The sequence below is a fragment of the Drosophila persimilis genome, unplaced genomic scaffold (assembly GCF_003286085.1).
Source record: "Drosophila persimilis strain 14011-0111.01,24,50 unplaced genomic scaffold, DperRS2 tig00000798-arrow-arrow-pilon, whole genome shotgun sequence".
Lineage (NCBI taxonomy): Eukaryota > Metazoa > Arthropoda > Insecta > Diptera > Drosophilidae > Drosophila > Drosophila persimilis.
The window spans coordinates 537449-552079 of NW_020825355.1; the positions used below are offsets into that span (position 1 = coordinate 537449).

The 14631-nt window shown below is 48.9% G+C and overlaps 2 protein-coding genes across 2 annotated transcripts; both read right to left on the reverse strand.

Annotated features, from left to right (window-relative positions):
• Window positions 1–1061: 1061 nt before the first annotated feature.
• Window positions 1062–3060, reverse strand: LOC6602488 (cytosol aminopeptidase). Its single transcript, XM_002027480.2, has 3 exons — window positions 1923–3060; window positions 1399–1863; window positions 1062–1338 (listed from the first exon to the last, which is right to left on the reverse strand). The coding sequence occupies exons 1-3, from the start codon at window positions 3015–3017 to the stop codon at window positions 1198–1200; spliced, it is 1701 nt and encodes a 566-aa protein (XP_002027516.2). The 5' UTR covers window positions 3018–3060; the 3' UTR covers window positions 1062–1197.
• Window positions 3061–3425: 365 nt separating this feature from the next.
• Window positions 3426–10171, reverse strand: LOC6602487. Its single transcript, XM_026993010.1, is given in 5 exon segments — window positions 3426–4971; window positions 5045–5240; window positions 5299–5506; window positions 6375–6536; window positions 9970–10171. Coding segments are annotated over 5 exon segments (1482 nt in total). The 5' UTR covers window positions 10162–10171; the 3' UTR covers window positions 3426–4247.
• Window positions 10172–14631: the final 4460 nt, after the last annotated feature.

Sequence of the window (14631 nt, forward strand, 5' to 3'; positions counted from 1 at the left end):
CGGAGCGGCGCTGGATAGCCTGGGGACCTGGTCGCAGGCGCTGCCGGAAGGCCTGGGAGACCAGCCGACGTACAACGCCAAGCATCATTTTTCGTTAAGCCCTACACAAAGTACCAAATATACCAATATACCAGAATATTCCGTATACGTATTTCGTTTTCAATTTCTAGCAATAGAGAATGCAAAATTGAGGCCATAAGAAAGTGACACTCACTTTAGGGGGTTTTTGGTCGGTACATTCAGGAAATTCGAAAGGATCAGTATCTAAAAACGAGCGGACATCGGCCCTTCACTCACTACTGTTTTGGTTTGGCTGTCCTCGGAGGAGTAAACATATAATGTACATATGTATGTATATCTTTGACAAATGGGGCTAACAAATCATGAACTCCTGAAGGGCCATGGTACTCGAATATGTGTGGCTTTGGATCTATGAGCGTCCTTGATGAGCACCTACATATCAGAGACCATGAAAGCTAGAGCAACCAAATTGTATATCCAGACACCTGGACCCGTCCGCCCCCGCAAAGACCAAAAATCTGTGGCATTCACAATTAACGCAGAATCGTAGAGAACGCCATATTTACTAGACTGTCAAATGTGGATGAGATCGGATCGTTATTATAGCCATAATGACCAAATCGCCTTCCACGCGCTTACTCATTCTCTCTCGATCTCTCTATCCATCTCACACACTCTTTCTCGTGCAGTGTGTTCGCTCTGGCGGAGGGAAGCGAGATAGAACGGCGGGCTTGTGTGTAAGAAAGAGAGAGAGGGAGAAACACTCCACTCTCCTATCTCATGACAAGTGCGAGCATAATTCAGAGTTAACTTCGTTCCCGCTCGTTAAATAATCTTTTTTGTATAAGTGGGTGATAAAAAAGAAAGGTTTTTAAAATCAAAACGTTAAAGAGTACAATTTATTTGGCATACGCCTAACTTTTAAAATTTTCAGCGAAAAATAAACTTGAATTTTACAATAAGGCATTGCCGTTAAAAAGTGCCGTGACTAAATGATTACTTTAAAGTTTCGATACTGCATCATTAATTCCAAAAACCAATTCCTTGAAAATACCAACAATTTGTAAACATGTTCATTAACATTGTCGCCGAAATATTTATGATGACGGCATGCGGAGTGCTTTGTGGGACTGACTATTGGGACTGGCATATCTTCATTACGTCTGGAAGAGTTTACTACTTGCCCAACTTCGGGGCGGTGTCCTTGCAGATGGTCTGGGCAATAAACTCGACCAGGGTGCGGGTCGGACGGCCAGCCATGCCACGGCGAAGATACTCAAAGTCGATGCCGTTGGTGACCATCACGTTCGTGGCATCCTGAAACGAGAATTGCCATTAGACAATCCACCACCGAGTGGGAGATACTCCTATACTCACAATGTGCATCCACTGGCCGCAGGGAACGAACTCACGCAGGAAGGCAGCGGCCTTGCAGGGACGTCCACCTCGGCCAATGCCGTAGTTCTGGACATCGCTGCGGGATCCGGCACGCACTGCCTTGCTGTAGTAGTTCCACAACGGGAAGCGCCACACGCGGTCTCCGGTGTGCATGCTGGCGTGCTTGATCTGCTGCCACAGGATCTCCGAGTTTGTGAACACTCCGGCGGCTGCTTCGTCCAGGGACTGACGCATGTAGCCCGAGCAGGTGCCGACGTCAATGATGCACTTGGGACAGAAGTTTTGCGCATAAAGCAGGGCATCTGCCAGGACCAGTACATCCTCGTGATCGGTGCATTGGATCTCGATGGTCTTGCCGTTCATTGACTTGACCATGTCCCCGGGACGAAACGAATTGCAGCCAACAACGTTTTCACACAGAGGTATCAGACCACGGATGTTGACCTAAACAAGGACAATCAAAAATAATCGTCAATCGGGAGACAAAAAACCTTTCCACTTACGGGTAAACGGAGACTGGCCACGGCTCGACAGGTGGCTACGACGACTGCTGCTCCGGTCATGTCGCCACGCATGTTGTACAGTTCTTTGCGTCTCTTCAGGCATAAGCCACCGGCATCGTAAGTCACGCCTTGGCCCACCAGTACAATGGGACGCTCCTCGGCACAGGTGCCGTAGTAACTCAGCTCCAAGAAGATGGGTGGCTCGCACGAGGCCTTGCCCACAGCCAGGAAGGCGTGCATCGACTGGCTCTCGGCCCAGCCCTCGACCTTGACCTCCACATTGACACCGGACTTGCACAGCACCTCGACGACATTCTGCGCAAAGGCTGTGGGTGTGAGCAGGTTGGAGGGCATCTCCTGCAGCTGCCGCGTCAGGTTCTGGGCGGCTGCCTTCTGCAGACCAATGCGCCATCCTTCGATGTCGCAAATATCATCTGGGGTGGCAAACAAATCAATGGACGGTACGGAGACGCGTTGCTTGGGGTCTCGCAGCTCTTGATAGGCCCAGATGCCCAACGCGGCCCCCTCGGCGGCGGACTCGGCGTGGCCGCAGTTTTCAACTTCGATTCTGTCGGTGTCCAGCTCGGCCAGGATGCGGCAGGCGGCGGCCACAGAGCGACGGATCGCCTCCTTCTGCTCGTCGAGCACCTCGTAGGGATTGTACCCGAGGCACTCCTTGCCGAGGCCGACCACAGCCACCACAGAGTAGTAGGGGATGCGCTCTGGCTCGATCGCGAAGAGCAGACGGGCCTCGCCCCGCTTGGGCATGGGTCCGGACATACGCAGGACCTGGATGAGGCGGCCGTTGGTCTTGGTCACGTTGTACCGCCAACCGGCCGGGGTCAGGATGCCGGCATCGTTCTTGTCCTCCTCATCCGCGAAGACACCGATCACTAAGCCGCGCGAGGGCTGATCCGCACAGATGTCCATCTGTTGCAGCTGCAGCATCTGGTTGATGGCCTGCGAGGCGTACGAACGCCTCAGCACGGTGTTGGCATGCTGCCATCGGACAACCGGCTGTCTGATGATCCTGACAAGCAGACTCCGCGACACTCCGAACATTGCACCGAGCCTGCGAGCACACATGCCAATCATCAAACACACAACAATTTTTGGAAAAAAAAAACAAATATTAAATTACTAAAACTGAAAATTTGCTTAACTAGAACAAAAAATTTTGATTTCGATTTTAGCTGTTGACTCGACTATTTGTTAACGGGAACTGAATAATTTTTTGTAGAGCAACGAATAGTTCATGACACAAGGGGAAGAGGGGTTTTCCAAAGCCTTTTCTGATGACGCCATTAAAAAGGAGACTAGATCCCAATTTGTAACCATATGTATGTTGGAAATGTTTAAGAACTACAGCTGTCCTGCGTTGAATCATCGAAAAAATCACCATCTATGCAGTGTTTTTACAAAAGAAAGTGGTCTCAGAAAGAGCAGATGAGATCGCACCGTTGCAGACTGATTATTGTACACCCATCAAAACCATCCAATCCGCAGGTGTACGCATTGTTCCTTGCATTTTGTTTATTTTTTAACCATACTCAGCATAATCGATTAGGTACAATTTCTTTCGTTTTGTTTTGTAATACTGCTTGAAATTTGAGACACCGGCGAGACACAGACACATAGTGATAACATCCACATACAATATACAATATACAATATATATATCTTTAAATCTTCATCTTATACATCTTTAGCTAGTAGATACTCGTATTCTTGTATATAAAATAACAATGGCTTTAGAACCCATTCTAGCGTGTTGTTTCTGCCTCACATCTTTGCCATATACTTGGGATATGTTTCAGTTTGGTTTTGGTTGGTTTCGAGTTTCGTTTATTTTGGTGGGGCGAGAGTTGCGGTTCGATAAGAAAATATGCAGCTAAGATATATGTATGTATACTCTTGAGCAGACCATCAGGAGATCATCTATGGGCCACAGGGCCCTGACTATCAAGAGTTCAACAAAGACTAGTAGTAGTGGTAGTAGTAGTAGTAGTAGTAGTAGCATAAACTTTGAAAGAGTGCAACATTCTAGGGGTACGCGGAGAGCATATACTCGTATAATAAGAGGCACATTAGTTATTTGAGCAACTACAGCGCATAGAGACTAGAGAGTGCTAGACAGCTGCGTGGTTGAAGGTATCCTTGTTCCTTTACCGGTACTTTGGCACCCGTTTCGTGGCGCAATGCTTTTTTCAAAATCACTTTCACGGAGTCTACAATCGTCACAATGCAAAGCTCCGTCTATTTACAATATATTCTCGTAATAAAAATGGGATCTCTCTTGGGCAAATGATAATCCTATAGTTGCAATCACAAAATCGTGGTCACGGTCACGGGCTGGCCATCGGCATTCACAGAGCGTTCTGTTTGCACCCGGGTGCCGAAGCTCTCCACGCTTGTGGCCTTGCTCAGGTCGATCGCCGGCACATCCTCATCGTAGTCGGAGGCCAGCTCCTCCTCTGCCAGATAGCTGCATTTCGTTGCCTTCGTGTGGTTCTGGTTCTGGTTCTGGTTCTGGCTTTGATGCTCCTGCGCGTGGATGCAGTGCGTCTTTGCCTTGGAGCAGCCCGGTGCCGATCCGGGCCCGGCCATATAGATGATGCCATCGTCCGTGTCCTCGTCGTCGGTGTGCTTCACCGGATAGTGGCCGTAGCCCGCCTCGCACTGGTACGGATTGGACTTGACGTGCACATTGCGGCAGCTGCCACCGCAGTTGTGGTGGCTCTCGGCGTCCCCCCCATTGGCGCCGTAGCAGTGGCCCCTGTGGAGCGAGTGGGCCACCGAGTGGGTGTGCACCTGGCCCACCCCAGCCTGCGTGCTGCTGGAGTGGGCCACTGACTGCTAAATGTGCGAGTGGGAGCGGGCGATGGACAGCGAGTAGGGGCTGAGGTCCTTCTGGATGCTCATCGAGTCGTAGATGGGGAACTCGCAGCAGAGGATGAACTTCAGGGCACTGGGCACCTCCACGTAGACAGCCGGTGGCACGGGGATCAGTGGCGAGGTGGAGGCCTTGTACTTGCGGTACTCCAGCTGGCTGCAGGGCAGGGCAAGCAGTCGGGTGGACCCATTAGAGGATTAATTAATTTCTCAACCCCCTCTCTACTCACTCTTTGTACTTCTCGTCGGCGCTACGTTCGCGCAGCGGAATGCCGGACAGGAAGAGTATGATCAGCGTGGTAAAGATGGGCGAGGCAATGGCCACCCACTCATGGCCGCTGATCACGTTCAGGGAGATGGCAAAGATGCCCCACCAAATGATGACCTCCCCAAAATAGTTCGGATGACGGGAAACACTCCACAACCCTGAATTAATAATAAATGAATATTCGAATAGCAATGGGATGGATTTCTGGCCACTTACCATCGTTGCAGAACTTTCCCTGATTGGCCGGGTCCTGGCGGAACGAGAACTTTTGCAGATCCGCATAGGTCTCGGCCAGCAGCCCCACAATGAACATGCCCGTGCCGGTGGAGTCCAGGGTGGTCATGGTCTTGGGTGCATGCGGCTGCGAATGGCGCGGCGAATTGATGATGATCACTGGCAGTGAGACGATGTACACCCAAACGGCCTAGGGAACAATACATGGAATATAAAATATTCAATTGGCAATAATGATCCCTCTATGATCCCTCAATCTTGTATATATCTTTCGATTATCTGTCAATCAAGAACCACTTTTCTCGCTACACAACATCCCATATACTCGTAGGCGCTTGCTCTACTCCTAAGTGACTTTTCATCAACAAGTGATTTCTGCTGGAATGGAAAATAAATTCAGACAAAACGATTGCGGGACATGCCACATGCAGCACGCCACCGCCAGCGCCACAGGACAGACGGACAGGCAGACAGGCAGACAGACAGACAGACAGACACAATGAAGGACAGTCGACAGTCGTCACCCGCACACAGGCACTGAGATCCTTCGACCCGCTCCCCGCTCCCCGCTCCCCGACACCCTCAACGTTTAACAGGCATCGCCCACATGTGTCATGTCATTTTCCATGCCCCACGCTACAAACTGTTTTAATTGTTGCTGGAACTGGGACTAGGACTGGGTGGGGTGGGGTGGGGTGGCGTGTGGTGCGGGGTTTGCCATAGCAGTCAGGTCACTCTCCACTCCATCCTCCTTCACGCAACTGGAATGGCGGGGAAGGGGACTGGGACTGGCACTGGCACTGGCACTGGCCCGTCGACAACTGCTGAAATATGAAATATTCAAAAACCTCTGCGCACACGTCAATTAGTGACAGTTTGATTGATTTTCGGGGCAGCGAACGGACGGGGGATTCCAAGTTGAAGGTTCTGTCATTGAAAGCAAAATTGAAAAGTGGCTGACGCAACTCGCCCCGCTTCGTCCCCGAAACCCTGACCGCCACATGGCACCCGCAAGAACAGCCTTACCTTGGGGATGGTGCATTGGGACTCAGACTCACCTGAAAGGTCCAGAAGACCGCATAGCGTATGACGTTGCGTCGGGTATCCTCGAACTGCTTGTCGCGGCCCAACTTGATGATGCGATACAGCAAATATCCGGATAGCCGGGCGCCCCACAGGCACACAAAGAGCGTGACCATCAGCTGGCGGCTGTCGTAGGCCTGCGGAAAGGGAAATGTGTAGCGGCATGGTGGATCAGAGCGGCTGGCTACCCAGGGGGAGGCACTTAAAATTAAACCCCTGCGTGTGAATCGATGGGCAGGCAGATTGGGGCAGACCCGCAATGCCGTAAATTTGTGGCTGTATATCTGTATATCTGTATATCTGTGTGAGAATCAGAGCGGCTGGCCGGGGGCTTGCGAGCTGATGATGATGGAGCCTAGGTAAATTTAGAGTTCAAGGCTAAATGGTAAAGGTAATCCAGCAACAGAATTGAGATTGAGATATCTGGGCTGGAATCAAGACATATCCCCTGGCATAGCCTGGCAAAAAGTCGAGTTCAAGGCTAGTTTGGGCACTCTCGTAACTATTTTCAGCACTCTTATAAAAATGGGATATACGAATTTCCTTTACCTTTAATATAATATATTTAATGTCTTTCAAAAGTGAACCCCCATCCGATATTGTAAAGATTTCTGTGGTTAGGCATGTAGCTGATGGCAGTCTCTAGTCTTGAATTCTATTCTCTATTTCTACGTCCATCTACAGGGTATCAGGCAATCCATACCCTCTGCTCATGCGGTATTCATTGCCCAACGAGTAATTTGCACGAATTTTATTTGGTTTTTTCGTGTGTGAGACGAGTGTTGTTTGCAGGAGTTGTTCGGCGGATGGGCGGATGTGTTATTTTAAAAAAAACACCACATGCGAATTTTGCATAAATAAAGAGGGAGAGAGAAAAGCACGCGCCAGTGGAGGCGGCCAAAAGTGCTCTCTAGGATGGATTGGAGCTGGTTTTCGGGCAAGGCTATGGCTATGGCTATGGCTATGGCTATGGTGTGTGGTTCAATAATGAATGAGTCGAGTCGAGTCGAGCTTGCCAGCGAGCAGCACTTTGCATATTTATAAACGGCATTGATGGCAACAGCCACACACACACACAGTGGGAATGAGCAAAGCAGAGCAGAGCAGAGAAATACGGTAGCAGGAGGAATGTACACTCGCACGGGACGGTTAGGGCCGTCAAACGGCTCATGAAAAATGCATACAAGGAAAAAAATTGTTAAATTGTTTTGCCAATGACAGTGAAAGTGCAGCCGGCAGCCCCGCCCACTTGGCCATAACCGCCGCCAAGGCACACACACACACACAAGCGCCTTCCACCCTCACTGAGGTCACGTATACGTTGGGATAGCCATGGCCAGGGGCAAGGATATCTATCTCTGTCTCCCTCGTTCTCTCTCGTTCAGTGCAGTTTATTGTGGCTGCCACAAGTTGATAGTTTAATGGGTTTGTCATTTGCGAAGACAGTTCGCTCACTCGATTGTCTATTTTCAGTTTGATTGAGCTGCCTTTCAGCCAAGGCTTTCAGTCATTTTATCGCTCGATTTATTAAACGACCCCCCCAGCGATAAACCATCGACAGGCAGGCCGGGGCAGGGCCAGGGCCAGAGGCAAAGGCAGTGGCAGTGGCAGTGGCAGCGCTCTGGGCTGCATACAACTGCAATAAAACATTTTGATGGCCCTCACACACACGGGTGCACAGATAACGGCTGTTGCTTGAGGAACAGCGACAAAACAAGCAACAACAGCCACCAGCAATGGCAGCACATCCACTTCCGCTTCCGCCTGGCGACAAGCGAGCGCTCAGGCAGCAAGGCAGCAAGGCAGCAAGGCAGCCAGGCAGCTCTGTCTACACGGTTGGATGGAGCCAGGACAGAGCCATGATTAATTTTCGATCAATATTCGAAACAGAGAACACCAAAATTAATTTCAAACAAATGTATAATTCATGTCCGGAAAGGAACATTTCTGTTTGACCGTGGTCGAATCCATTACGGCGCCTGAAACGGGATGCACAAAATGTCGGCGGGATGGGGTTGTAGCTGGACTCATGTTTCAATGCCGTATTGTGTTCCCTTTGCTGGCCGAAAGCTCTACACTGCGGTTGTGGTTACGTAGCAAATTGAAATTGACGGGACTCTCAAGTTTATTCGGTAAAACGATACTTTTGTGGGTGACCAAAAGTGGGAACCGATACCTGATGCTATTGTTAAAGTTTTAATTGGAATTTAAGCAAATTGCGTAGTTAACTGGGAAAGTTTTCCTTAAAAAGGGTGTGCCTGAGTAGTTTACCACAACAACGAGGAAAGGATATTGGTTCTGCTTTTAAGGTAATTTAAAAAATATATTTTTATGCATACATACATATGTATATCGGAATATTTATCTCCTTATCCGCTTGACTGACCAATTGCCCGTTCAGGCGGCAGTCAAAGGGAGGGCCAGAACCTATCCAGCTCTGCTTTTACTTAATGTATCTCGATAGTAGTGATATAGTGGCTTTTAGTCTGCTCTTTCTTGATGCACTAAAGCCTTGGTCCGAGTGCGTGCAGAACGTGAGCCCCCACGGAGAGCGCAATCTCCTTTGCCTCCAGCGCGCTAAGGAGGAACAGTTGAGGCAGAAGGCCATGCAGCTGTACGTGGGTGCCTGCTCCAAGTGGACGGAAGTTGTGCCTCTCAAGTGGGGGCTCGAAAAGCTGCGTGGCACTATCTCGAACATCTACATCAATCCGAACCAATTAGCTTAGGAGTTCGCTCCCAAATAAGCCTGGCCTGTGGTTTGGGCATGTGGTTTTCAGCCTTCAAAGGAAATATCTCAATGCAACCACTCAATCTCTTGTTATGCTTGGCCTGGCTTGGTATAAATTAATTCAAGAACTACTGAATGCTTTGGCTCAAGACTTACGTCCATAAGCATTTTATGGTACATTCTTTGGAATTTGTATTACATTTTTCCCTTTTTTATGTGGTGCTTGTGATTTAATGAAATTTGTGCAATATACAGCAATAGCTGTTCAAGCTGTCGCCCATCACGTCTCATCACTCCCATCTTCCCTCCCAAAAACAAAGCTGTAGGTAGTTAGACGCTTAGGCCCACAGACAGACAGACAGACAGACAGACAGATGGAGGACCCTCACGATGCCAAGGTCATGCCACAGCTGCAACAACGACAGCAACAGCAACAGCAACAGCAACGAGCAACGAAACAACAGCAGAAGCGTGGGCCTTGCTGGGCGTAACCTTTTGTTTCTGAGGCAATAGATGTGTATGTGGGGATGCTAGTATCTGTGTGTGTCTGTATGTGTGTGTGTGTGTGTGTGTGTGTGTGTGTGTGTGTGTGCTCCTGCATGTTCTGGTGTCTGCGTGCGTATGCGAAATTCAGTTTTCAATGTCAGCCAACAGCGCCTGAAACGACCGGCAAGAGCCACCAAAGCCAAAGCCAAACCACTCTGGGCGGCACACCCCTCCAGCGAGTGAGATCTGGAGGTGACATGTTTATGGTCACGTTTAAAATGCAGCGCGTAAATTTTATACGGAACAGAGCATAACAGAACAGAACAGAACAGAAAAGAGTACGCTTTCGCACTTACCTTTGAAGGCCGATCAATTTGGCCCAGAAAGAAGGTCAACAGCGAGATGATAATGAAGTTGACGCCGCCCGCAAAGTCCGTCAGCTTGTCCATGTGCAGTATGGAGTTGATGAGGAAGAAGAACAGCTGCAGGCTGCCCACAACAATGGCGCTGATGGCAAAGTGATCATAGTCCAGCACGTGGACGGCCATCTCGACACCTATGCGGGTTCTGGTCCTCTGGTAGTCGGGTCTGGGTCGGGTTCGGCCTGTTGGTGTTGGGGTTGGTGTTGGGTGTCTGTGATGGTGAGTCTGGTGTCGGTGTTGGACCCGGACTGGATGTTCGAGATGAGCAACAGGTCTGTTCGACGCTGGCTGTTCTTTAATATTGCAAAGTGTTTAGCTTTCACATCGCTTCACCATGGACTGTCTCTCCCTCTGGCCCCAGAGAGGTTTACATGGTGTGCTGCCTGCTGCCTGCTGCCAGCTGCCAGCTGCTCTTGGCTGCCAGCCAAGGAGTCTTTTCTGTGTCCTGCTGGCACTGGCCTCCTTCTGCTGTTGCTCCTCTTGGCTGTGTCTGCTGTTCCGCCAGCTGGTGCCTCTGCCTCTGCCCGAGTCTGTGTCTGCTCCTGCTCCTGCCCCCTCTGTGGCGGCTCTGCTTCCCTTGGTCGTGAACGTGGACGCTTGTTGATTATATATTTATGTGATGATTGTTAATTTGGGGTCGTCTCTGCAAAGTGCAATAAATAATGCAGAAGCGTACGGGTTATGGCAAGTGCTCTGCTGGTTATTTGCGTAATGAAAACTTAATTCAATTTTCCGCTACCCTGAAGAATCCTTCATTTGAGTAAACTTCAACTACCACTACCCCAAGCACCTAAGCACCTAAGCATCTAAGCGTGGTGGCAATCTCCTGGCCCTGCCACACCCTAAGCGGTGTCTGTATTTGTGTGCATTGAGCCGGCAAATCGTTGGCATCATGCTCCTGCCCCCTGTCTTGGCACCAAGCGAATGGTGCCTGCCCGGGGGCTGTGTATTTGTGTGTGTGTGTGTGTGTGTGTTTGTGTGCGAGTGGGTGCTTCAATGGTTTATGTGGCACATACTTGAGCTGTTTGGCTTAACTTCTTAAGCCTTTATTTGTGCACCCTCTTCCAGCGGCACAATTTCCTTTCCCCCTTTCCCCCTTTCGCTCTTTCACTCATTGTTTGTGCAACATTTTCAGCCTGCATACATAATTAACTAACTAAATCCCTGGGGTAGACCACAATGCAGTCTCCGTCGGTGTCTGCTCTCCTCTTCATATCTGGCGCACAAAAGTGTGCCACAGATTGCCCGGATAGTGCCACTGCAGGTGTGGCTTGCAATCGATTTTCAAGTGATTTAATTGACTCTATGCAAGCAGCTCTCAAAAGTTATCTTCCCCTCCATTAGCCACTATTTCAGATTGCACAAAGTTTCAATGGAAATTGCTGTCCATATATATTCCATTATTTTGCGGCCCAAATTGCGGTAACAATTTTATTGGCATTTTGAATAATTTATCTTGCTATTTGCATATATGTATTCGTCTTGGTAAGCTTTTTCCAGCTAATGCCAACAAATTTATATAAATAACTCAATTCAGAACTACACTGGCACAGAAGTTTGTGCAACTTTGGATTCTACTTGGAGAATACCCCAACAATCGAAGCAGGAAGTCGGACACACAGACCTGTAAGTAGGTCCAAGACAAGCTAAGGAGTATTCATCGATGCTAGTAAATGCAATGCAATTTCGCTTTCTCTGCTCTTTCTTTTTGGCGGCTGCCAGGAGACATCTTGGCCTTGGCAGACATCTTCTGTTTGCACTAATGACGAATATTATTATACATCCATGTGTATATAGTCTGTAAATGTATATGGTAATTATATACCAGTATCTGGTATCTGGTATCTGATCGATATTGTATTGTAATAACTCTCCCCAAGCTACCATAGAAGCCAGAGAATCGCCAGGGTATTACCCTGACACTTTGGTAGCCTGTTTTTTTTTAACAGTGGCATGTCTTTTCGCTGGAATTTCAAAGGAATTTCAATACCAAAATAATGAAACATGAAACATGTACTTGTACCTGACTGGATGGCATTTCCCATTTCCCACTTCCCATTTGCTAGGAAATTCCACCACTTCTGGCCTCCACAGTTCTGTGTGTCGCCCCGAAAGGTATGCCGCACGTTTTTGTTCTGCCCCGTAGTTCGCCAAAGAAATGCATCAGTGTTGCACATTCATTAAAGCAACGCCCGCGGCGAAGTCAAGGCCCAAAAAACAAAAGGCTGGAATCGTGTGAAAGTTGTGCCATCATGCCCCATGCCCCATGCCACACTCACAACAACACACACACAAACACAAACACAAACACAGAGAGACCCGTTAATATAGATGTGTAGTCAGTCAGCTGTATGCAGAAGAGCAGACTCTGCCGCTGTTGCCACTTGGCTTGGCTGTTGCCACTGTTCTTGCTTGTTGTCGTCACTGTTCTACGGCTGTTGTTTGCTACTTTGCATACCCTGGCGCTGTGTGGCGTCTCCGGTATGAGGTCCTGCCCTGCCCCGACTCGGGGTTGAGGCTGGGGCTATTTGTAGCCGCAAGCCATTGACAAGGTGTCTGCCAGGCTGTCACTCACATTTACCGCAACTCGGGGCAGGACGGCCGAGTGGGTCGTCCACCCGGTCGGGTGGTTGGGTGGCACGGTGGATACGAAGCTACGCCAAGAATTTGCATACAAAGTTCGCTCATCATTCACTCTGCAACCGGCTCGAATAGTTGCGCCCCAAGTTTTGCACACTTTTAAACGCATTTTCGCGTGCTTTGCATTTTCCGCCCACGTTTCGCCACCGAGAGGTGAGCATTCGGTTCTGCCATTAAGGAATTCGGGCGGAGAATGAGACTTCTTTGATGGGTCGAAGCCGTGACGCGCTAGACGTGCACACCTACCTTAGGCTCTGGTTCCATTTTCCACCATACTATGTGCAGTACAAAGTCAAAAATAATAGCTAATATTTTAATCTGGCTCTTAGTCGGATCTTCGCCCAACCTATGCGTTGCTTCCTGGCTTTTGATGAGGAATGTTTTCCCTTTTGAACACAACTGATTGATGGTTCTAGCTGTCAGTTTCCAAATGATGTCTACCCCAGTCCCCATTTCCATTTCCATTTCCTCCTTTATCATCATATCATATGTGTGTTTTTGGCCTCTTCCAAGGCCGCATCACGAAATCCCCTCAAGTCCGACACCTTTCATCACAGCAGGCCTTCTGTGTTTACATGTGTTCCACTTTTGGGGCACAAATTGAATATAATCCTAAGCCTGTTACAACACATTTCACGGTCGAGCCAAGACAATTCTCGACTTTGCGAGAACAAGCGCGACGACGACAACAAATTGTAGCTTTACGGTGAGGGGAGGGGGGATGTGCTTTCGTCGTATTGGATTTCCCTTTCCCTTTAGCAATCGCTTTTCTCTGTGTTTCTGTTTGTGTGAGCCTGCTGCTGGCACTGCATTTACAGCATGCAGCACAATTTGCTCCGGTTCAACGGTGCGTATGATTAACTTTGAAGCTGCCACAACACCGAAGGCAAGGCACTCCTTTTCCTCACTTCGCAGAGAAGCCTCTGCCCGGGCTCGCTTCGACGTCTGCCGAGGACGTATGCTAATTGATGACATCGTTTTCGTTGATCTAGTTTATGGTATTTATAAGCTGGGGACATTGACGGGACACTGACCAATTAGCCATCTCCCTGGCATTTGTCGATTTGTGTTGGCCTTATTGATTGCTGTGGCTTGTGCTGTTCGTTAAACGGGCCACGCAATTACTGGTGCCGACAGAAACTAATTGAATTATAGCCATCCGACAGTTTATTGTAGACCAGACCCATCTATGGCCTGCTCCCAGGAGAATTTCTCAACCATTAAATCGAATTTTATAGCTTGTGCCAGTCCTTAATCTCCAACAGTTTCTTCCATTCGTGACCCAAGTGATGGCAAAGATTCTGCACTGTGAAGTGTAATCCGAACAAATTGTTTTTTCATGACCCAGCAACACGGAAAGGCATTAAACAGAATTATGCATAAAGTCCAGTCTTATCCGGATTGCCATTGCCGGGCAATTCAATAAAGCGGAATCTATTTTAAATTGACTACCACTGACAGAGAAAGTTCCATAAATTGGCCATTGTGATGCGGCGGTGCTGTATGTAATCCCCCTGTGAATGGGGCGTGAGAGCCAGTCCGGCTGGCTTAATGCGGAGCATAGTTCGGCACCACCTTGAACTTGTTGTCGGGGGCCCAAGTGGGTTTGGTCATTTATTCATGCCACAAGTTTGGCTGCTGGTCGAGAAGTGGAGGGAGGTATTGACGTATGTATTTTCAATTAAATTTACTCGCTAGTGCTGTGGAGTATTTATGGCTTCCAGCTACGGATATTTCTATTTTTATGGCAGTGGGAGTTTGGCTCCTGGGAGGCAGCGGTAGCGGAAGCAAACAAACGCCCAAAGTTGTGCGACATGTGGCAGGGCAGCCAGAGCACCATGCCACACTCTCGTACATAACTAACTATGTTATGTGTTTGTGCATGTGTCAATAGTGTAACTGAAGCTTCTGCTCCTCGCTTTTCGAGCTGACTGGCAGGCTATATGTACATATCGC